The sequence below is a fragment of the Haliotis rufescens genome, unplaced genomic scaffold (genome assembly GCF_023055435.1).
Source record: "Haliotis rufescens isolate VD_foot unplaced genomic scaffold, xgHalRufe1.0.p SCAF_12, whole genome shotgun sequence".
NCBI lineage: Eukaryota > Metazoa > Mollusca > Gastropoda > Lepetellida > Haliotidae > Haliotis > Haliotis rufescens.
Genome location: NW_025963802.1, coordinates 31,807,122 through 31,831,892, shown reverse-complemented (window position 1 = coordinate 31,831,892; position 24,771 = coordinate 31,807,122). Strand labels below are relative to the sequence as shown.

At 44.4% G+C, this 24,771-nt stretch overlaps 1 protein-coding gene across 1 annotated transcript; it reads right to left on the bottom strand.

Moving 5' to 3' along the window:
• Nucleotides 1-5,670: 5,670 nt before the first annotated feature.
• LOC124117966 (solute carrier family 23 member 2-like) lies at nucleotides 5,671-24,501 on the bottom strand. The gene is made up of 12 exons (XM_048393547.1): nucleotides 24,416-24,501; nucleotides 23,694-23,895; nucleotides 21,802-21,959; nucleotides 12,827-12,906; nucleotides 12,446-12,507; nucleotides 11,959-12,140; nucleotides 10,714-10,831; nucleotides 9,922-10,078; nucleotides 9,238-9,491; nucleotides 7,090-7,363; nucleotides 6,689-6,784; nucleotides 5,671-6,042 (listed from the first exon to the last, which is right to left on the bottom strand). The coding sequence occupies exons 2-12, from the start codon at nucleotides 23,871-23,873 to the stop codon at nucleotides 5,771-5,773; spliced, it is 1,833 nt and encodes a 610-aa protein (XP_048249504.1). The 5' UTR covers nucleotides 23,874-23,895; nucleotides 24,416-24,501; the 3' UTR covers nucleotides 5,671-5,770.
• Nucleotides 24,502-24,771: the final 270 nt, after the last annotated feature.

Below are 24,771 nucleotides of genomic sequence, written 5' to 3'. Positions count from 1 at the left end.
TCAAAAACTGAAAAAACATGTTTGCCGTAAGAGGCGACTAACGGAATTCGGTGATCAGGCTTGTTGGCTCAATTGATGCATGTCATCGAATCCCAATTGCGTAGACCTATGCTCAAGATGTGAATCACCGGATCTGGTTTAAACACGATTATTTGCAAACCACCGTCATATAACTGGAACATTGCTGAATGCAGCAACAACAAACAAATAAGTAAACACAACTTGAGCTGGGTTGTGATGTTTGAGTTGGGTTTAACGCCGCTTTTAACATTATTCTTGTCAGCTTAATGTGGGAAGAAAGCCCGAAGTGATGCAGGTCTCAGACGTCCACTTCGGCGAAACCTACGAGCACGGGTAAGGTGCCGACAAACCTAGAAACATTATTGGGGCGAACCGGGATTCGAACCTACAATCATTGGTTTCTGGCGTTCCGAAGGGACGCAACCCTGCACAGCGAATCGCGGCGCCCTGTCCCCGGGTTGTGATGAAACTGAAAAGAATGTGTTCTTGTTTGAATTTAGACCAAATATCTAATACTTCCGAACATTCCTGTGATATTTTCTTAAGAACATCTAATGCAAGTCACCTTCGTTGACAAATTTATAGGGTGAAAGTATTAATCATTTCGTAAATTAATCATTTGGAAAAGTTGAAATCATGTTGCGACGGTTGCAAATTGTCACTGTCAGCAGCATTTGGAAAGTTCAAGGTGACTCTGCTCAAAGACGTTTACCCCTTTGGTGAATCCGCGAGATCGGGAAGGGTTCTGACGAACCGAGAACCAAAACTTGGATAGAAATATAGAATCAGCGAATCCTGACACGACCAATGGACTCATCCCAACACCTTATCCACAAAATGTTAACAGGGGCGGTCGGGTAGCCTAGTGATTAAAGCGTTCGCTCGTCACGCCGAAGACCCGTGTTCGATTCCCGACATGGGTACAATGTGTGAAGCCCATTTCTGGTGCCCCCCCCCCCCCCCCCCCCCCCCCCATGATATTGCTGGAATATTGCTAAAGGCGGCGTAAAACCAACTCACTCACTCACTCAAAATGTTAACTGAAATCGCCCTGGAGTTAAAAGTCTCATATTTATAGCTGAAATCATAATTTAGACATTTCAAGTTACTTCACAGTGGTGAAAAGTAAACTTTTTCTCCAGTACAAATAATTTGCTAAAGTGCGACACACATAAAAATAGCTTCTTTGTCCTGAAGATATATCGCGTCAGGTCCTGACCCAAGGTGCATGGCCTAGTCTCCCCGTGTCTTTCAAATGCCTTGTCCGATCAAGTCACAATGGCACGAGTTTAACCTCAACGCCCCGTTCGATTCATGCATGCGCTTGCATATTTATGCGTGCAAGTGTATCATTTCCCAAAGTGTCCAAGATACCATTTTCAAAAAGGATTAACATACTGTAAATGACGCACCACCTTGATATGAACGCTTCATGTTTCATCCTTACCATTGACTAGCCTGACTTTGCAGTATTTGTTTATAAACGGACTTGGGATTTATAAAAAGAAGTCACCTATTCCAGAAATTTCTGGAAATGAATAATTTATCCTCAGACCATCACGGGACATGCTGAATGTTCTGACAGGATTGTGAAATTCTCCTGTGTTGTCTCCTTTCAGAGAAAATACATTTCTCCTCCTTTCAAAGAAAACAATTGTAGGTTTCGAAAGATGCTTAGAATAATCGCCTTAAATGAGGAATAATAAAAAAAACTGTGTGGTGCCTATTTACAATCCAAGTATATACGTCGGAGTCAAGGCCCTGGCTGAGATATTATCTGTGTGTAATAATGATTAGTGATTAGTTTCGGATAGATGATGATTTGGGATATGTGGTTGTGGAGGGAAGGCGTTGTTGACATGGGACTGTAAAAAAAAGTCATCATCATTAATAATAGTCATTTATCGTGGTTTCTACCTTCCTCAATGACTCATATGAACGCACAGCTCACCATAGTAAAGTCTCAAACAAGTAATATCAGATTGTTTCACCAATCTGGATATAACCACCAGATGATAAATGTATTTATTATCCTAAGTAACATCGTCTATCTGTAATACCATGACGATCCTCCCTTACAATCTGAAAAGCAACAAATCACATAATGTATTTTTAACTTCAATCCCAAAGAGATATCAAACATTTAAGGAGAAGCACATCACGTGATTCCCACCGGCCTCACAACCCGACAATGCCTTCTTCCTGTCACTGTAAGGGGTGAGGTGAAATGTGGTTTACCGTCGCGTACAATGTTATCTTGACCGGGGAAGCATTCACAATTACACCACTGAGGCTTGAGGTAAGAATGCGTCAGAGGGTTTGTAACGCCATTGTCAACAAAATTCAACTTTTATCAGCTCGACCTCTAAATATTCGAATGTGGAACGACTCAGTGAATAAAAGCCTGCACAAATGATCCAAGCCACTATGCAGGCACGTGACAAATCCAGGTAAAACTATCCTCAGTTCACTCGCATGATACACTCGAGATCCTTTCTGACCCGCAGCTCCCACATGGCCTTGCACCCATCAAATGCGGATTATATAGACCAGCCTACATGTCACTGCATACACTGTTATATATACACATATCTGCATACACTTGCCTCACCATACACTTATACCAAACCAACGTACATTACTATACACAAAGATTAGATTGACTGGCCCTACGAGCGTTAGTTTTAAAACCCTGGTAACACAAGGTAGGAAAGACTTATGTGGTTTGCAAGAAGGCATCTCTGACAATAAGAAAAATAAATCATTATCCTGTTTAGAGATTTTAATCATGATACGAACAAAAACTCAGAGGCAGTGTATTTGTGCAATGTTACCACAATAAGTATGGCGGGATGGAGTCAGGAACACACTTCCAAATCATGATTAATGATGAAAAATGTCATTTTCAGTCCAAAGATGACATTCATGACACAAACCATCAATAGCGGGTAAACCCACAAGCTGCCCGGATGACAACTGCCAGCCTTTATCTCATCCCTCAAGTAAGTCCTCTGATTTGCTAAATAGGCAACTGCAGCCGTTCCCGGTGAAGGGTGCCTCCAATTGAACCAGACTCTGTATTGGTAGGTCCAGTGCCAGTACTCGACGCCCCAAGATGTCCCAAATATGCTCCAATGGGTTCAGGTCAGGGCTGATTGCAGTCAACGGCAGTGTCGTCACGGTGTCATTCTGGGGATAAGCTGTTACTGCTCAGGAAAGATGTGGCCCTGCTTCGTCATCCATGTACACAGCTCGGGTGACGAGTGGGTGGTTGTAGAAATTTTGAATTACATCTGGTTGCAGGACGTTACGGATGTACCGATCACATTGAGATTTCACTGGATGGTGACAAGACCCCGCTTACAATCGTGTGACAGGCAACCCCAAACCTTTACTGAACCTCACCCATACGGGGTTGTAGGTCTTATGTTCGAGGGCGTGTATCATTATGGCTCACAACGCTCAATCGGCTATCTGTAACATAGAGTAGGACCAATGGATTCTTCCTCAAGTCCTCAGATTCCGATATATATGGGCCAAACACCATGCTAAACGAATTCTCCGACTATGGTCGGCAAGGAGGGGACGTTTGATGTCGCTTCTGACTTCATTCCTGCCGATTTCAGTCGATTCCTCACTGTTCTGGTTGACATTCGACTATTGACTGACCACTGGCGCTTCAGAACAGATGTTGCATTTGTAGGCCGACGTACCAGCAGAAGTAGGGCCATGTTTTCACGGGCAGCATGCTGCACGTGCATGTCGTGCTGCGATGTAACGTCACAGTTGGCATTTTACTGTCCCATCATTTCGACGGAACACCAGTGATTGATTGATCATGGGCATCGGTCTAAAAAATTTGGGGATTCGATTACATGCATCAACCAAGTCTACGAGACTGACCAGCCGATTCTGTTAGTCGCCTTCTACGTCAAGCATGGATGGCTGAAGACCGATTCTGACCCGGATATTCACGGGTGTACCGCTATGTAGATACAGGAGATATGTACAAGACGATTGTTTTGTGGTAAAAATAAACATGTAGAAGCGAAAATTATGAATGAATATTATTCAACGCCGCACTCTGCTATGTTCCAATTATATGAAATATTGTTATGACTGCAATTCGCTTTTTTTTACATGTACTATATGTTGCCGTATTTGTTCAGATGAATACTTGACTTGTCGTTGCATGTGTTTGTTACATGCCACCGTTTGGGCAGGTTACGCTTACACTTTCGAGAACACCTGGTGTTATCACTGATTGATAGTGATTCTTAACAGATGCTTATGTTATAGTTGGAATCGTATAACTGACTCTTGACAGAGATTTCTTGTCTTTGTTTGTTTGTTTGTTCGTTGTTTAACGCCGCATTTCTTATGATTAAAGAAAGGGTTTTGTCGTTTTTCTTTCCACATACTTCTTATAATAAGATGGGATGAAGCTCGCCGTCTTGTGTGAACACAAACTTTATTTGTTTGTTTGTTGTTTAACGCCGCACTCAGCAATATTCAAGCTATATGACGGAGGTCTGTAAATAATCGAGTCTGGACCAGACAATCCAGTGATTGACATCATGACAATCGATCCACGCAATTGGGATCGATGACATGCATCAACCAAGTCAGCGAGCCTGGCCACCCGATCCCGTTAGTCGCCTTTTACGACAAGCATAGTCACCTTTTACGGCAAGTATGGGTTGCTGAAGACCTATTCTACCCCGGATCTTCACGGGTCACACAAACGTTAGGGTAGGATTCTTTTCAGTAGCACTACACATAAACTGTTTACTATTCTTGTGAAACAGTGTGAACATATGAGACAATTGTTGTGTTAGTGCCTTTTTCTAACTGGGAATTTAATAATAATAGGTCCGTCCTACTTCATAACTGCCGACTTAACGTCTTGCAAAACTGCCTTCAGTTGCAGTGGGCTATTATCGCAATCCAGACTCAATCCGGGTTGAGAAAAGGTCTTCAGCAACCCATACTTGTCGTAAGAGGCGACTAACGGGATCGGTCGGTCAGGCTCGCTGACTTTGTTGATTCATGTCACCGTGTCCCTGATCGATGTTCATGATATCAATCACTGTCTGGTCAAGCCTCCATTATTTACTGATCGGCGTCATGTACCTGGAATATTGCTGAGTGCGGCGTTAAACAAAACAAACAAACAAACAACAGCAATCCACTATGTCAAAGTACATCTTCATTTCATCTTCTTCAAAACTCTTCATCAGCGATAGGTTTCGAATTATCTAAATGCTTTCTCTACACATGCTATTATTAGTTGGTAAGACGCACACAGGGAGGTCATATACACAACTCCATTTGTTTTGCCGTTGTCTTCACAACACAGAATAGGGGGCACGGGTGGCCCAGTCGTCTAAGGCGCCGCGATTAGCTATGCAGAGTCGCGTCCCTTGGGCACGCCAGAAACCTATGATTGTGGGTTCAAATCCCGGTCCATTATGGCTCGATTATGTTTCTAGGTTTGTCAGCACCATAACCTTGCTCGTGGGTTTCACCGATGTGGTAAACGTCTGAGACCTGCATCACTTCGGGCTTTCCTCCCACATTAAGCTGACACGCCGTGATATAACTGGAATACTGTTAAAAGCGGCGTTAAACCAAACTCACTCGCCCACTCACAACGTCGAACAACAAACAGTACATCCCTTTGCTTTTGCTGACAGCATGTATTTATATACGTAAACTTAATATCATTACCAAAGGTTTATATAATACTCTATTGGTCAACAGTACCCGCATCTATGTTATTCAACACCACGGGATTGTCCAGGGCATACCGAGAGGGCTTCCGTTCCTTCCTCTGACAAAGTCTGCTTGATATGTCAGTGTCGTATGAAGGAGATATTGGGAAGAAACTACAACAGCTGAGTCTGCTTAGGAGCGAGGTGATATATGGCAGCTTGTAGGGGTCATCTTTACACAGATCTTGAGTTGCTTGTCCTGATATACTGTCACGCCACCCTGACAGGCCTCGTTCTTCTGGAGTACCTGCAATGCATTCAAGTACAGTAAACTACGGTTATAACGAACTCAAAAGGACTACTAATTTTAGTTCGTTATAACCGTAGTTCGTTATAAGCATATATACAGCATAACTACAGCAAATAGTCGGGACCAAAAAAGTAACTTCGTTATATCCGTCAGTTCGTTATAAGCGTGTTCGTTATAACCGTAGTATACAAATTTGCAAACAGTCTTGGACCAATGTGGCGTGAGGAAATAGGCGACGGAAGACATATATTTCATAAATTCATAATTATTAACCATGCGTCCTTAATTACCCTTTAACGTTATTAAGCATTGGACAATGTACTCATATATCATTTTGAGATCAGATCTAATAGTAGTGACTGTTGTCATTTGGTGATTGATATTATGAGCAACATTCCACGCCGTCATGGTACGACAACACGACTTCAACCAACTCACCGAGTGAGTGAGTATGGTTTTACGCCGCTTTTAGCAATATTCCAGCAATATCGCGGCGGGGGACACCAGAAATGGGCTTCACACATTTTACCCATGTCGGGAATCGAACCCGGGTCTTCGGCGTGACGAGCGAACGCTTTAACCACTAGGCTACCCGACCGCCCCTTAAATCAAATAATAACAAGACAGCAAAATATTGTCTCACCTGGAGCTAGATTATCAAGGGTGCAGCCAACAAAACTTGACACAAACATAGGGGTGGACAGCAGAATGACGATCACCTGGTCAAGTCCTTTATTTCCTGATGTGAAAAGAGCATGATGACAAATGTGTGAATGAGTGTATTTTATTTATATCAGGGCGTGTCATCTTGATGTTGGAGGAGGCCCGAAGTAATGTAGTTCTTGGACGTTTACCACGAGCATAGTAAAGGTGCTAACAACTCTAGAAACATCAGGCCGAATTTCAGAATCGACCAACGACTCAAGATTTCTGGTATGTCTAAGGAACAGCGAATTGCACCCAGTCTCCACTTACAATAAGTATATTTTGCTTGGATCCAACAATGACAAAATTACCCCCCACGGGACGTTGTATGGTGTGTACCTGTATTGATGGAGTCACTGTTGTTGTCCACCCACCTCGGCAGCAGCAGGCCCTGAGCCAGGGAGAACCCTATGATCATCAGGTTCCGGGAGGATGCTAGGTTCACTAACCGGAACATGGACACGCCCATGGCAATAACCATTCCAAGAGTCACCAATCCGAGTCCACCAATCACAGGGTCAGGAATAAGAACAAAGACAGCTCCGAACTTGCCAATGACGCCCCCGAGGAGGGTGATGATGGCAGCTGTCATGAACACAGCACGGCTGGCCACCTGGAGGCGATACATAGTGCTGTAGGGAGTAACCATTGTGATTGGTGGTGGTGGTGATGGTGGTGGTGTGTGTGTGTGTGTGTGTGTGTGTGTGTGTGTGTGTGTGTGTGTGTGTTACTTTTTCCATTGCAGACATACTTTATTTTCTTATAATTAATGACACTATTAAATGTTTTTAGAAAACATCTTCTCACAAATTTTTTTTGAAATGGTCGCTTCATTACTAGGACTGGGGCTTGGGGCAACTGGAATTCTACCATCTGGTACTTACACAATACCAAGTATTATGAAATTGATTCCGTTGCAGTTAGGCTAGTGAGATCAAGGTATTTTAAGTTTTCCACCTACATAAACTGAGGGTAAAAGAAAGAATACGTCACCATCGAATAACAATTTCGTGTTTGTTTCGTTTTTAGTCACCATCAAACATGGGTGTATACTTAGTTTTGCCCGGAAGTTATGTTCTGGGGTGAAAATATTTTGCCCTACTCCGGTGTAACAGAACACAACCTGATGACAAATTAAATTCTAAGATCAGTGTCCAAGAAACACTTCCCTATATGTGGTACCTCTGTTGCCCTCGGAAGGAAGGGCAAAGAATGTATGGTTCCTACAAGTACTTTCGTCAAGGATTCTTGATCATAAGGACCTATCCTTGTAACAGCTTCCAGATCATGAAGACCTAACCGTGTGTCAGTTCCCGCACCAGGAAAATCTACCCTTGCTGTGCCTCCAAGATGGTGACCCGTGAAGACCCGGGATAGAATAGGTCTTCAGCAACCCACACTTGCCGTAAAAGGCGACTATGCTTGTCGTAAAAGGCGACTAACGGGATCGGGTGGTCAGGCTCGCTGACTTGGTTGATGCATGCCATCGATTCCAATTGCGTGGATCGATGTTCATGATGTAAATCACTGGATTGTCTGGTCCAGACTCGATTATTTACAGACCGCCGTCATATAGTTGGAATATTGCTGGGTGCGGCGTTAAACAACAAACAAACAAACAAATCCAAGATGGTGAATAGCTAGCCTTGTTGTAGCTCCCAGATCATGAAGGGTTATCCTTGTAACGACTCTAAGATCGGGAAGACCGACCCCTCTAGCAACACCCTTACTACCAATCCTTATGGCAGCTACCAGATCATGAAAACCTTCCCATTGGGTTGCCACCTGAATATGAAGGTACATCCTAGTGACCGCTACTTAATTATGCATTTCTATCCTTTGTGGCAGCTCAAATAATTATGAATACCAAAAATTATGATGGGTCAGAGATCAGGAATACATTGTATCTACCCTTGTAACGATCCCCTGACCATGAACATCTATGCTTGTTGTAGCTTGTTGTATATAGTTTGCTGCTGTGAGTTTATTTACAAACGTATTTATGAACATGACAAACTTCATCGCTTGAGAAGTTTCGGGATGGGACAGTTTCTAGAAGGCTGGCTGTACCTATATTTAGATTGACATGAAGGCATTTCGAGGCCTCTTAGGACCTGCATCTCATCTTCTTTCCAAGTGCGGATGGAATACCCTTTCTCCGAAACTTGTTGTGGAACATGTGTTTGAGAAGGAACGTTTGTGTGATTAATCTTTGACGAAAAATCCCAAAGTTTGAAAACATTGAGAGAATTAGAAATCCAAACGTAAAGAGGGGAGAAAGAATTCTGATTGAAGTAACTGGAATTGCAAAAAGAAATATTTCCTCACAGAATGATCAAAAAGTCTTTCCTTTTACCTTTGAGGCGGCTACGAGATCATGAATACCCACTCTTGTGATTGGCCACAGTTCCATGAGTTTTATCCTTGTGAGGGATGCGATATCCTGACTACCCAACTTTGCAACAGACCTCAGTTTCGTGTGTTTACCTTTGTGACAGCGATAAGGCCCAGGCTCTGCACGAAAACAACACTTGCACACACGCCCCCCAGCATGCCGCTGACAGCGCCAGACAACCCGTCCACTGCCATACCTCTGTTGATGGCGTGGGAGGGTGGGGGAGGCATCTCTGCTCCACGAGCAACAGTTTGATAGACGCCAGGAATTTGAATCACCATTGTCATAGTGATGGTTAACATGGACACATAGCCTGAGCCACTGATGGTTGGTGGGCCATAGTGAACTGCAAATGCAATAACACATCCAGTATACAAATGATACGCCATTTAAAGCTAAGAAAATTTAAAGCTAATAATTTCAAGAATATGTAATGTATTAATAACAATTCAGGTTGAGTGAGTGAGTTTGTTTTTACGCCGCTTTTAGCAATATCCCAGGAATATCACGGCGGGGGACACCACAAATGGGCTTCACACATTGTATCCTTGTCGGGAATCGAACCCGGGTCTTAGGCGTGACGAGCGAACGTTTTAACCACTAGGCTACCCGACCGCCCCTTTTTCTATCTCGAATTGACATGCAAGTAATGTTAAGTAACGAAAATCACATTATATATAAAATTAAGTGGATGATTTAGTTTGAAACTCAACAATTAACCATATGTTTGTTTTTAACTTTGAGGAACGCGATTTGTTCTCATCAGTTTTACCTACATGGTAAAGGGAAGTAAAACCACCCTGCATCGTACAGGGCGCTCATTCTGACATCTGTTCTGGCCATGTGACCATGCATGGTCGAGTTGCTAGGCAATGTGTCTGTCACAGTCAAAACGTGGCATACCAGGAAGGATCCAGCCAGTGCTAAAAGCATCTGTTAATGAAACATCTGTTAATGAAACATCTGTTAATGAAACATCTGTTAATGAAACATCTGTAAGACCCGAAGAAAACTGAACTTTCATTTCTGGCAGACAATCATAGAATCTTGAAGCAATTCGTTTTGCAAAGAGAGATCAGTTTCAAAAGCTTTGATTATTGTGATTATAAGAATAAGTATACTGTAACTAATAACATTATTTTGAAGAATTGTATCCAAAGTGTACAGTGTACCCGAATCAGATGGATAGTGAGTAATTATTTCATCAACTTTTTTTAAAAAATCTACAAAGTGAATGAAATGGCATTAAGCAATGATGTAGTGTTTGTTTGTTTGTTTGTTTGTTGTTTAACGCCGCACTCAGCAATATTCAAGCTATATGACGGCGGTCTGTAAATAATCGAGTCTGGACCAGACAATCCAGTGATTGACATCATGAGCATCGAGCATCCACGCAACTGGGATCGATGCCATGCATCAACCAAGTCAGCGAGCCTGACCACCCGATCCCGTTAGTCGCCTCTTACGACAAGCATGGGTTGCTGTGGACCTATTCCAACCCGGATCTTCACGGGTCTAATGATGTGGTGATGTATTTACTGTGTACACACTATTTGTCGAATACTTACAGCGTTGAGCTGAAACAAAGGGTACCACGTAGCGTGGCACTTCTCTCCATTATAAGCTGGAAACGGAAGTTTCACTTTGACGAGAAAAAGTGAGAACACTATGATCAGAAACGTTGACCTGTGGAATGATAAAAACACTGGTTACGGGAAAACAATAATACAATAACAGATGTTTAAGATGCACAAATGCAATTGTGGACAACTGATTTGATTTTAGTCGCTTTGTACTCCTGTCCGAAACCAACCCTCAGGGAATGCGGAGAACAGGGATGGTTAATGGCACCATTGCTGGATTGAAATAGATGAAAATGTTTTAATTAATAAAAGGTCACGCTTGTCAAATGATGAGTGTTTTTGTGAATGGTCTTATGCACCGTTATTTGCTGTGCAGAGATGCATCTCCCAGGAGTGTCAGGATTCAGTGATAGTGGGTTCGAATCCAAGGCACGTCCATGTTATGATCCTTAGATTGTCAGCAACCATACCCATGATCGTTGGTTTCACCAAAGTGGAAAAAGAGTATGACCTAACTCACTTTGGAATCCCAATAACCAAATCAGTCCGTCTGTCATTTGTGATACCACCCCACAACATGACACTACCGTCCACCATACCTATCATGGTCTTGATTTGTCGCCCTTTCATACCGCTCGCCACTACGTCGTTAACAACACTTTCTGACTTGATTCGTCTTTAAATATGGTTTACGCAATTGACGCACAGCCAATCTTTGCCACCTATAGTAAACTGTTAGGGTCACATCCTTCACTTTACGCCTAATTTTTAGGCGGGATGCATAGATCAGGTTTTTAACGGTAGATGGGGAAATTCGCCTTCCTGTTATTGTAAGGAATTCTCTATTGATACCAGGAGCAGATTTGGATCTATTCCGTAGTGCAAATAATGTAATGTGACGGTCTTGTCTAGGTGTCCTTTCTTGGGCCTACTGCCTTTCTTAGGTCTCATTGCAACCCCTTCCATTTGAGGGTACTTGTCCCATTTTTACACGTTTTGCATACTGTAACACATCTTGATTTGCCAAACATTCGGGCACTTTGGGAAAATGTCATCCTCCCAACACACCCGCACACGCACACGCACACACATACACGCTAACCCACACACACACGCACACACACACGCACACACACACACACACACGCGCTAACACACACGCGCACACACGCGCACACACACACACACACGCGCGCGCGCGCGCGCGCGCGCACCCCCCTGACTACTTACATGCTTGCTATGCCCCAGTGTTGTTCACACAGAGGTATCATGTACCCACAGAGTGTCACCCCAAGGGTGGTTACACCTGGCGCAACTGTCAGAGGCCCAATGAACTTCATGATGAAACCAAGGATCCCCGAGACTCCAAGAAGAAACTGAGTTCCAGAAGCCAGCATCAGGTTGCCCTGGATCTAAATACGACAATGTGTTCATGGAGTGTGTGATATTCAAGGAGGTTGGAAGAGAGATGGAGATAGTAAGAATCCTGTACACTTTCCAATACACATATATACATAAATGCATATTTAGTAGTCATATTCTGTATTTTACTCAAATGTTGATGGATGGATGGAGTTGGGGATTTAACGTGCGCTTTCCGACTAAAAGCGTATGTCGCACACGGGCTCAAATGTTGTACATGATCTAATAACGATGTAGCTAGTAGCGAATTAAATATTTCTCATATCACAGTGGTATTAGTGACATTTTTAACAACCTCTCTCAGCCGTATCTTCCATGGCGATGTCCCATTTCCTTCAGCATGTTCCCGGAGTGACTCTGTGGAAATAAACACGACCAGGAAACATATCTCAAATTCTGCACTCGATAATTGATTTATAACATCATACAAATTTATTCTGAAGTTTCCTTCGGTATCATCTGGTAAAACAAGATTCTTGAAAAAACAAACTTGTTTCTGATTTGAAATTAAATGGGTTACTTTGCGCGAGTAAAACGTTCTGTTACGGAACTAATCACTAATCAAACTATTGTTTTATGCACAATATCCACCTCCTCCAGGTTATTAAAATGGTATTTGTCCTTTGATGGTAGGCGATAATATCCCGTTTTATCAATATACTGTATGAACGTTTACCATCTGACCACTTGGGGTCACTCAGGGTGGCAGCGATAGCTATGATAAATGCACTGTTGGATCCCTGGACAAGTGGCAGTCTGAAGCAGCGAGAAGATCAGTGTGAACATTATTAAAGGATGATGGAGACACAGTCTGTACATGTCCTGTTGTCTTCAAAATCCTAACATCCCTTAAATACTTAAAGATAACTATTCCCGAACTTATATTCTCGAGACAACTGTGCAGTTCCATTGGAATTCGGGTAACCCAACGCAAAGTAGTCTAAAGAGCTGCAATTCACTGTACATATTTGCATTGCTAAGACATGCCCAAAACCTATGATCGTGGGTTCGAATCCCAGATTGGCACTAATTATGTTAGTCAGCACTATCTATACCCACGTTCGTGGTTGTCTCCAAAGTAGTAAACGTTTATGACCTGCATCACTTTAGACTTTCTTCACATGAAGCTGACACGCCTTTATACAACTGAAATACAAAGCAGCGTAAACAAACAAAGAACACTCATTTAGTCTTGATTAGGAATGATCGTAGGACGTGGAGCACATTCCTTCCTTAAGGAAGGACGTTCCACGATGGAGGTGTGTTCAGGAAACGCCGAATGAGAATGTACCTGCCTTGCTTGCAAGTTAAAACAAAATGGCTGAATTATTAGACCAATTCTTTGTTAAGGAGATATTGTTCTTGATGTCAAGAATGCGACAAGGAAAACGTGGCTGTAGGGTCTTGGCGGACAAGGGACCGACCACTTATTATTCTGGTGGAGAGGTTGTTATTTTTGTGAGAAACACATATTTCTCTGAAACCAGGAGCAGAATGATTCTTTAAACAACACAGTTTCTTCAAGTCGTCCAGCACGTCCACGGAACAATTTGTGGTAAAATCCGAGGCAAAATTATTTTGTCCTGTATTTTCTGGAACAAATAATTTTTTCTTATACCCCATTCCACTAAGCAGCGCTCTGAGGCGCTCTAACAAAGCACTAAGATCTTCAAAAGCTTTAATGGATCGCTATCTGATCTCTAACGGATCTACATGATCGTCGCCTGTCGACTCCCCTGCACAAAGATCCGCGGTGCTCCGCCCAGAATGCCGTCAGATCGCTACTTGATCGCCGAGATCGCCGAGATCGCCATCACAGTGCTACTTGATCGCCAAGCTCGTAATCAGAGTGCTATTGTATCACCTTAGAGCGCCGGCGATCGCCACGAAATCCGGCCTTCCGATCAAACGTGTTCCTAGGTGCTGTGTGGCAATCTGATTGTGCTCGGATTGTGCTTCACAGATTGGTAAGCGATTTATACCCCCATTCCACTAGGCGGCGATCCACGGCGCTCCGTGAGAGTGCCATAGAGCGCCATATAGAGCACCAAGATCGCCAAAAGCGCCAAAAGCGATAACGGATCGCTAACAGATCGCTAACTGATCTCCATGATCGCCAAGGTCGCCGCCGGTTGACTCCCCTGCACAAAGTTCCGTGGCGCTCCGCCCAGAGCGCCATCAGATCGCTAATTGATTGCCTAGATCGCCATCGGAGCGCTATCGGATCACCATAGAGCGCCGCCGATCGCCACAAAAGCTGGCCTACCGATCTTCGGCGCTCCATGGCGATCTGATGGCGCTCCTCGGAGATGCATTGGCGCTCCGATTGCGCTCCGATGGCGCTCCGATTGTGCTTCACTGTTTGGTTCACGATTTGGAGCGCCACCCTGTGGCGCTCTGTGGCGCTCCAATGGCGCTCCAATGGCGCTCCAGGGTCTCACCCAAAAAGCCTTCCTTCTCCTTCTTCTTGGAGGCTGCTGGGCCAGAATAGCAATCTGCTGGTTCACGATGGCATGGTTCACGAGATTGTAAATCACTTGTAATATGGCAGCATCTCTATGGTTCATGGTGATACCCGTCTGCTGCTAAGCACAGAACTGAAGAGCGCGGCTGAACGCCACAGGTTTTTATATGATCGGGCCCCTTTGCGGCGATCAGGTCGCAATCGGATCGCCTAGAGCACTACTTGAGCTCTAACAGATCTTTATAGATCGCACTCGATCGCTATCGGATCAGAGAAGAGCGCCATAGATCACAATGATCGCCATCGGATCGCCAATAGAGCGTCATTGGAGCGCATCCTGATCACATTGGATCGCGAATGGAGCGGGAACTGATCTATCGGATCACACAGATCGCTATTGGATCGCTATTGGATCGGTATCTGATCGCAATCGGATCACAAGTACCCCTATATCGCCTCATTATATGGCGATCTATGGCGCTCCTTCAGATCGCGTAGATCACCGTGGATCGCTGCCTAGTGGAATTGGGGTAGAATATTCCAATCAAACGCGTTCCTAGGTGCTGTGTGGCGATCTGATTGCGCTCGGATGGTGCTTCACAGATTGGTAAGCGATTTAGATTGCCCCTCTGTGGCGCTCTGATGGCGCTCCAGTGAGATCCGTTCGCACCATGTTTATGATCTGATGGTGCTCTGATGGCTTTCCCAAAGGCCTATAAAAGAGTGCCACTACCTTTGGCAATCATCATTTCGCTGTTCGAGACCAATGAGTGATCTTGAATTGGTCTCAAGTGGCACGATGCCACCCAAGGGCAATAGTAAAAGAGGTGTCAAGGGATAGACCACTAGACTGGGGGCCAGATGACCGTAGCAGTGGCGAGAGACCCCAGTCCCAGCAGACAAGAGGAGACATCCCAGCATGGCGATGAAGAGACAGCCCCGCCTGGGTCACAGGAAGAGTATCATGATGAGGAGAGTCCATCCCCAGCCAGCAAGCAAACGCATCAGGGTCAACCTAAAAGCAGGACATGAGCTGGCAGGATTTATTCAGGAAAACCAAGTGCGCCGTATGATAAGGGCAAAGAAGGATGGAAGGACACCGCCCAAAAAGATGTTGTGTGGCGACAGCAAGCTGAGAAGATGGGGGTCCCCTTTGAAGCAACAAGCGGTGGTACCGTGACCTCAGGACCCGCCTCAGGCGTCTTCTCTGGAAGAAAAGCGGTCAAAATGCTGAGGTCCCTGAAGACAAGCCGACTCAGACAGGGACCGATGGATCATTGACAACCTGGGCTTCCTCCGCCGGCACATAGTTCAGCAAGTCCAAAGGAGGCCCATTGTCGCCGTTCGTGACAGGACCAGGGCCCAGGCTTCAGCCCCTATGCCTTAGGAGATGGAAGGTGATGATAGTGATGAAGAAGGTGCTTCAAGTGCCATCCCAGTCCCAGGCTACCCCTGGCAGTTTTTGTGACTGGGTCAGCAGAGTCCTCCAGGAGATGGAGTCTGACAACTACAGGGCAGCGCAGAGGGAGATAACCAGCGTGCTCTTCCTCTGCATGGTCCCAGCTGCAGATCCTTAAGTACAGCTGTACACAGCAGGGACAAGCTACTAGCAACCACAAGCCAGAACCAGATTCCAGAATCAAGCTGGAACCAGCAACCAGCTTCTTCTTCTCAGTTGGACCAACAGTGGCAGCCTCACTCCTCCAAGTGGCCAGACAGATGCCACCAGTCTCCGTGTTGGGGTCCATGGAGTCGACATACATGCAACAGGCCATGCCCCAACAGTACAGTCGCTCATCCAGCTGCTCTCTCTTCAGCATGCCTGTCCAGGATACCAGCATTCTGAACCCCTCCAGGGGCCGCAGCTCCTTGCTTGATGATCCAGGTAACCAGGCACGCCCCTTGTCACCATGGTACTGGGCCCGTCATCACCGAAGAGACAGCAGCAACAGCAGGGCCAACAGCAGCAACAGTAGGGCCAACAGCAGCCACAGCAGGGACAGGCTGAAACTAGCCAGAGTGAAGATTACAGTGATCGATGCTTTGGGGTATTGTGTTTCATTTGTGTGTAATTTTGTTCAAGCTGTACCCATTGATAGTAACATTTGGGAGTAGTCTAGTAGTGTCCACTTTGCATTTGAATATTTTTTTTAATGAATATAAAAACAAACTTTGATCCTTTTAGTGTTTAATAAATAGAACAGAAATGTACTGGTAGCAAAATAAAACTTTTTTAAACTTCCAATACACTGTATTATTGTATTTCAAAGCATCACTCTCGCTATCACAGTCAGTTATTGCACTGCTGTAAGGTTGTTCAGGTGCCACCATCCTATCCTGCCATGGTACCGAGCCAGCTTCACTGTTGAAGTACAGTCTGAGGTACTCTCGCATCTGTTTGGCCTTCGTAGTGGCCCTGTCTGGCCCCACTCTCTGGTACACCTCTTGCATGTTGGCGTGCTGCCTCCACTCACCAGGATCAGATTTTGCTGCACATCCTCTCTGCCCAGATCCGCATTCTGCAGAGCAGGATATCTGTTTCTCATGACGTTGTGCAGGGAGATGGCAGGCAGTCTTGACGATGTCTCGGACCACATCAGGACCCTGCTGCATCGAGATCAGTAAACACTGCCATTTGCTGGCCAAGATGCCGAATGCGTTCTCCACCACCCGCCTGCCCCTGGAGATTCTGTAGTTGCAATCTGCTGGGACCTTGTTATACCTCTGTGGGAGTACGTCCTGACGGCGAAGGCATCATCAGCAAGAATGAAATATGGGACGTCCCTGTCACCATTTGGCAGACTTTCTGGATGAGGAAGGTTGATGGAGCAATCTTCTAAGCACTCCCTGAGGTTGTTGGGCCAAAACAGAAAGCTGTAGGATCACGATAGCATGGTTCAGGAAATTAAAGAGCACTTGAAACATGGCAGCGTCTCTGGGGTTCATGACTGACTAGGACCTACCCCTCTGCTACCAAGCGTAGAACTGATGAGCGCCTCACAACGCTACGAGTTTTTTATAGGATCAGACCCAAAATTCAGCGATCGTGTCGCAATGGAATCCCATAGAGTGCTAATTGAGTGCTAATGGATCTCCATAGGTCGCCTAGAGCACTATCTGGTCGGAGTGGAGTGCATTAGATCACAATGTTCGCCATCAGAGCATAGATAGAGCGCCATTGGATCTTATCCTGATCGCCTTGGGTCGCAAAAGGAGCGGGAACTGATCGTGCAAGATCGACACATTTTGGGTTGTTTGGTTATGATCTAGGGTCTTCAAGTTGCTATCGGATCGCACAGATCACTTTTGGATCGCAACAGGAGCGCTATCTGATCGGAATCAGATCGTAAGTGCCCCTAGATCGCGGAAAATTAGGAGACCTATGAGGCTCCCTCAGAGTGCGTAGAGCGCAGTAGAGCGTCGCCTAGTGGAATTTGGGATATTAGACAAAATCATAGGCCCTCCCAACAACAAATGGTCAGTGACTCGGGTAGAATAGGTCTTCAGCAACCCATGCTTGCCGTAAAAGGCTACTATGCTTGTCATAAGAAGCGACGAACGGGATCAGGTGGTCAGGCTCGCTGACTTGGTTGATGAATGTCATCATATCCAAATTGCATGGATCGATGTCAATCACTGGATTGTCTGGTCCGGACTCGATTATTTACAGACCACCGTCATATGGCAGGAATATTACTGAGTGCTTTTCTTATTTTGAGGTGGTAACTCTGTGCCATCAAGTGACATGGACTCAAGGTATTGGATACAAGGTATTGAAGGACTATTTGAGAAACATTAAATCTCACCCTAGTTCTGAATAAATATGTTATGTTGTCATAAAATGCTCGCATTACGTATTATTGTTATTTATGGGAATGTAAAATATAGGTCAGTCATTTAATGGCGTCTTCCCTGGTAAATATTGTTGCACGGGGGTATTTGTTGAACGTCATGTTGCTGAACTTCACTGCTGTGATAAGCGATATCAATGCACAGGTATATTCCAGTCATATGCTTTTAATTAAAGTAATCAGACTATGATATATTGTTGAAGGCCCATGTGGGCGACTCACACGGAACTATATTACGTATATACGTGAGGCATTTAGGCATTTTACGATTTGTGCTGATCTGTTTTTTAATGCATAAGAATCAGACTCGGATTGGCAAAGTGAAAACAAGGTAACTAGGGCAAGCAAACTGATAAGCCTCAGGTAGATCGATGATCTGATGTTCCAAAACCCTTCCACTGATTTACCCTCCTGAACAAGAAATAAAGGAGAGCAGTGAGACGGTCTCATCTGTCATATTAAGATCAATGAATACAGATTCAGAGGGACAAAACACTATCCACAAGACTGTCTTACAAGATGGATGGTTTCAACTTTCCAATAGTGGAAGATCCCTTTATGTCGAGCAATATTCCTGCAACACAAGCCCTTGGTATCTACATTTCACAGAACGCCTCCGTGGTCTTGTGGTAGGGCGCCCGCCCGGAGAGCGGAAGGTCCGGGGTTCGATCCCCGGCCGCGTCATACTAAAAGACGTTGAAAGATGGTACTTGTTGTTACACTGTCTGGCGCTTGGTATTAAGGGGCTAAAACAAGGACTGGTCGGCTCGGAGTCAGTATTCTGTGTCTGAGTGGGGTATTCATGTTAAGCTGCGGCATGGTATCTCAGTGGGCTGGCACTATAAATCGGCATCTGTCCGGACTAGTACAACAGCCACACACACGTACATGCACGTCGCTATATAAGTGCAATAATCTTGGACGCGACGTTAAAACCCATTTCACCTCACCTCATTGTTCTTTGCGATTTGTGGCATAGCTATCTTATATTGTTTAATAGGACCAAGTGAAAAAAACACAATTACATGACTGGCTGTATATGGTTTATGTTTTCATGTTGATTTTAATAAGTGTTTAAGTTAGCCGTGTTAAATATGACGTCATTTTACATGGACAAATAGGTATTCACTACTTTGATATGTTTGATATATAACACGGCACTACATCTAAGATGAGGAAACTGTTGTGAAAGTTGAGATCCGGGTTAGAATAGGTCTTCAGCCACCCATCCTTGTCGTAAAAGGCGACTATGCATGTCGTAAAAGGCAACTAACGGGATCGGGTGGTCAGGCTCGCTGACTTGGTTGATGCATGTCATCGATCCCAATTGCGTGGATCGATGCTCATTATGTAAATCACTGGATTGTCTGGTCCTGACTCGATTATTTACAGATCACCGTCATATAGCTGGAATATTGCTGAGTGCGGCGTTAAACAACAAACCAACCAACCTCTCATACCACTTGCAATTGCTTCAAACAAAAAGGCGGCGCCCAGTCAAGACGATCTGATCGCTAATCAAGATCTATATTGTAAGTGCATCAAATCACTTGAGCATCTTGATTAAAAACATGTTAACGCCCAACTGGCAATACACATGCTTTGCAAGTCTATATTTCCCACAGGTTCAGGTTCTGAATCCCCCATCTCACTGGGGCTCCTTTTCACTTAAATGTAGCTGCTTGTTTCTATCAAAAATATATATTTACAGAGACTAGTGTTAGTCAAACATTATGGCTAGCTCATGCACACTTGGACTTTGGGATTTTCTATTTATACGTATTGGGACAGAAGAATTGAGGGGACTTGAACACCCCAAAACCATCTCATGTGCACCATGTTAGATTAGGGACTCTTGCAGGTCAGCTTGTTGTATGATTGGATGCGTGTTCTTTTTTAGGTCAACACCTAAATGTGCATTCATACCATAGTGCTTTTTAGATTTAATTTTTTGCCTCTTATCATTGACTGTGAAATCGGACCTGTAACCCACTTACAAAAGAAGGTACTGCCTGAGCGCACCTGAACAAGAGGACAGCCCCAGTGCAGGTATCAGTTTAAAAACATACATCAGCCGGTCACACTCTGCTTGGATGACCCTAACAGTCTTGTCTTACACCTGCTCACAGGTTTCTTTCTGAGTGGGGTATTCATGTTAAACTGCAGCATGGTAGAGAGAGAGAGAGAGAGAAAGCACCAATTTTATTGTGCCACATCACTTCACCTTTGTTTAAAGACAAACAAAGACATTTTCTCGTTGCCTATCTCTTGTGATAGCCAAGCATACCCTAATCCATACATCTACAGCATATTCTTAATCTTTAAAGCCCACGTTTCTTTAACATTGTCTGCCATAGATTTTAACATTAAAAAATACTGTTTTGGGTATCTCTCTGAAGGCAATGGTAATAATTTACACCAAAACTGTATGCATCTTAGCATTATACACTGCAAACAATGTTTTCATTCCACATTTTCTAGGGTTAGCCTAGTGGTTAAAGCGTTCGCTCGTCACGCCGGAGACCCGGGTTCGATTCCCCACATGGGTGCAATGTGTGACGTCTGATGTCCCCAGCCGTGCTATTGCTGGAACATTGCGAAACGCGGCGTAAAATCATACTCACTCACTCACTCCACATTCTCCAATCACCATTATAATTACTAACCGATTTATTTACTCCAGTTAGTTACGACAAAACTGTAGTTGGGCTTTAGAATATCTCTCCACTTGGACACACATCCAAGGTAGCCTAGTAGTGGCTATGAGTTAATGATGCGTCCAGTAATTGTGTTTGTTTATAGTCCTGTTGTTGTTTGCAGAACTTTATAAGGTCCTGGAGAGGATTTCGGAACGGGAACTATAATTTCTCTAGGTCGACTATGCCTGTACACTCAAAGGTAAAAGGTCACGAATCTGTTCCGGAGATGTATCTTTCAAATATTGCGGCTTTCCTGGGCTGTTGGGACACACACACACGTGGTCTACCACTTTGCGTCTTGAGACAGGCTATGTCGTGGTAACAATGTCGCTACCGTCAGTGGGGTTCATCCAAACGTTCGGGAAATATATAAATAAATAGCACCCATTTGTGTCATACAAATAGCCGAAATCTGCACCGAAGTCAGTCTGACCATATTTTATGTTCCTTTCATAGCTGTGATACTAAAGCTTCAGTTACGCCAATTTATACCCGATTTCAGCACGAGCATTTCATGCTTCAAGCGGAAAACACGGTTTACACATTTTTCATGACGTCAGCTGTACGGGAGCGCGTTTAGTGATTCATCTATATGTGTTTCTTATTATCTGTAGTTAATAACAACAGATATACCTACCTACACCCAAAGCATATCTGCAGCAAGCTTGCCAGGCCGGAGGTGAAGAGGCACAGACTCAGGATCTCTGACCTCACTTCCGGTAGTTCGCCAGCTCCAATTTGATTGGTTATCAACACAGCAGCTGACAAAGCCCCGGTTATTCCCAGAAGCGCTTGCTGACATGTGAAATAAAAACTGACATTGATAGAAACTAGTGACCAAAAGAGCTACATTGTGTTAGAAAATTCCTAAATGTTTCAGGATTGTTTTTGTTTGTTTGTTGTTTAACGCCACACTAAGCAATATTCAAGCTATTTGATGGCGGTCTGTAAATAATCGAGTCTGGACAAGACAATCCAGTGATTGACATCATAAACACAGATCCAAGCAATTAGGATACGATGACATGCATCAAACCAAGTCAGCAAGCCTGACCACCCGATCCCGTTAGTCGTCTCTTACGACAGGCATGGGTTGCCGAAGACCTATTCTACCCCGGATCTTCACGGGTAAAATGTTTCCTGAAATATGCAGAGTGGGTAAACGATGCCCAGTTGACATTCTTGAGCAGAATGATTCACAGTGCTGACTTATCAGGACGATTGCAAAGACTCTGTGACCTGGCGTAATGTGTGTCATTGTTACATAATGTTATATATCACTTGTTTCCCTGGACGTAACTAGATTATTTACAGACTGCAGCAATATAGCTGGAATATTGCTGACTGCGGTGTAAAACAATAATCCACAGATGGCCCAGATCACAGGGGAAGGGGTTTGTTTGTTTACCTGTAATCCATAGATGGCCCAGATCACAGGGGAAGGGGTTTGTTTGTTTACCTGTAATCCACAGATGGTCCAGATCACAGGGGAAGGGGTTTGTTTGTTTACCTGTAATCCATAGATGGCCCAGATCACAGGGGAAGGGTTTTGTTTGTTTACCTGTAATCCATAGATGGCCCAGATCACAGGGGAAGGGTTTTGTTTGTTTACCTGCAATCCATAGATGGCCCAGATCACAGGGGAAGGGGTTTGTTTGTTTACCTGTAATCCATAGATGGTCCAGATCACAGGGGAAGGGGTTTGTTTGTTTACCTGTAATCCATAGATGGCCCAGATCACAGGGGAAAGGGTTTGTTTGTTTACCTGTAATCCATAGATGGCCCAGATCACAGGGGAAGGGGTTTGTTTGTTTACCTGTAATCCATAGATGGCCCAGATCACAGGGGAAGGGGTTTGTTTGTTTACCTGTAATCCATAGATGGCCCAGATCACAGGGGAAGGGTTTTGTTTGTTTACCTGTAATCCATAGATGGCCCAGATCACAGGGGAAGGGGTTTGTTTGTTTACCTGTAATCCATAGATGGCCCAGATCACAGGGGAAGGGTTTTGTTTGTTTACCTGTAATCCATAGATGGCCCAGATCACAGGGGAAGGGTTTTGTTTGTTTACCTGCAATCCATAGATGGCCCAGATCACAGGGGAAGGGGTTTGTTTGTTTACCTGCAATCCATAGATGGCCCAGATCACAGGGGAAGGGGTTTGTTTGTTTACCTGCAATCCATAGATGGCCCAGATCACAGGGGAAGGGTTTGTTTGTTTACCTGTAATCCATAGATGGCCCAGATCACAGGGGAAGGGGTTTGTTTGTTTACCTGTAATCCATAGATGGCCCAGATCACAGGGGAAGGGTTTTGTTTGTTTACCTGTAATCCATAGATGGCTCAGATCACAGGGGAAGGGTTTTGTTTGTTTACCTGTAATCCATAGATGGCTCAGATCACAGGGGAAGGGGTTTGTTTGTTTACCTGTAATCCATAGATGGCTCAGATCACAGGGGAAGGGGTTTGTTTGTTTACCTGTAATCCATAGATGGCCCAGATCACAGGGGAAGGGGTTTGTTTGTTTACCTGTAATCCATAGATGGGCCAGAACACAGGGGATGGAGGTTTGTCTATGGTGTAGAGGAGCTTGCTGTGGCTGATATCAGATGCGGGCTGTTGGTGGTCCGGACAGTTACCCATATTTTGTTCCACTTGCACTTCTTGATCTTCCGAGGCAGGCTCTTGATGGTCCGGACAGTCACCCATGGTTGTCAGTTGTTCTGTACCTCTGTCGCAAAGGTCAGCGTTAATCATTACCGATCGCATTTACCAAACACACAATGTTCATTCATATGCATGTTCGGAACCATAAAAAACAAACATGGAATTTACCGTGTCTTAGTGACAAGGGGTTTAACGCTTTTAACAATTGTCGTTGCGATTGGACGTTTTTCAAAACAAGGCAGGTCTTCGAACTTTACCTGTGTCAGAAATCCACTATCATGGGTATGATCCTTGTGACAGAAATCCATAACTGCCTGAAGTTGAGTTTCAAAATCTCAACCAGTAAGCTTAGGTAACTATATCTTGTGCACGAGTGTCCCAAGAGGGCGCTAGAGGTAGACGACCGCATTAAATAACAAAGTGAAAGGGGGTTAAAATCATATACCTGTCACATGTCAAAAGCCAAGGAGAACCCAGGAATGGTGGACAGGCACATGTATGTAAACTAGAGGTTATATCTCTTCTCGTGAAAATTTTAATGCTTGTCGTTACTAAAACCACTATGTTAAAAGAGGAACAGTTACCTGTATTATGCACACGTACTGCAAATCGTCTTGGTGGCTGAAATAGTCCGTCTGTTTGTTTGTACATATCAGTGACGCGACATCAGTCATCTGAGCAACAGCCATAGGCTGACAGAGTCACGTGACATTTTGTCGGGGGTATATAGTTATACCAAGATTCCGTCCGTCCGTCCGTCCGTCTGTCCGTTCGTCCGTCCGAAAACTTTGTCCGCACGATTTATCTTAAACTATTCAGGGGATTCATCTCAAACTTAGTACATATAATCTGTGTCATATGGAGGGGTGCAGCCAAAAGAAAAAACTTGTCTTTATTAATTTTCCATTTTTTTAATGAATTTTTCAAACCCTAACCAGGG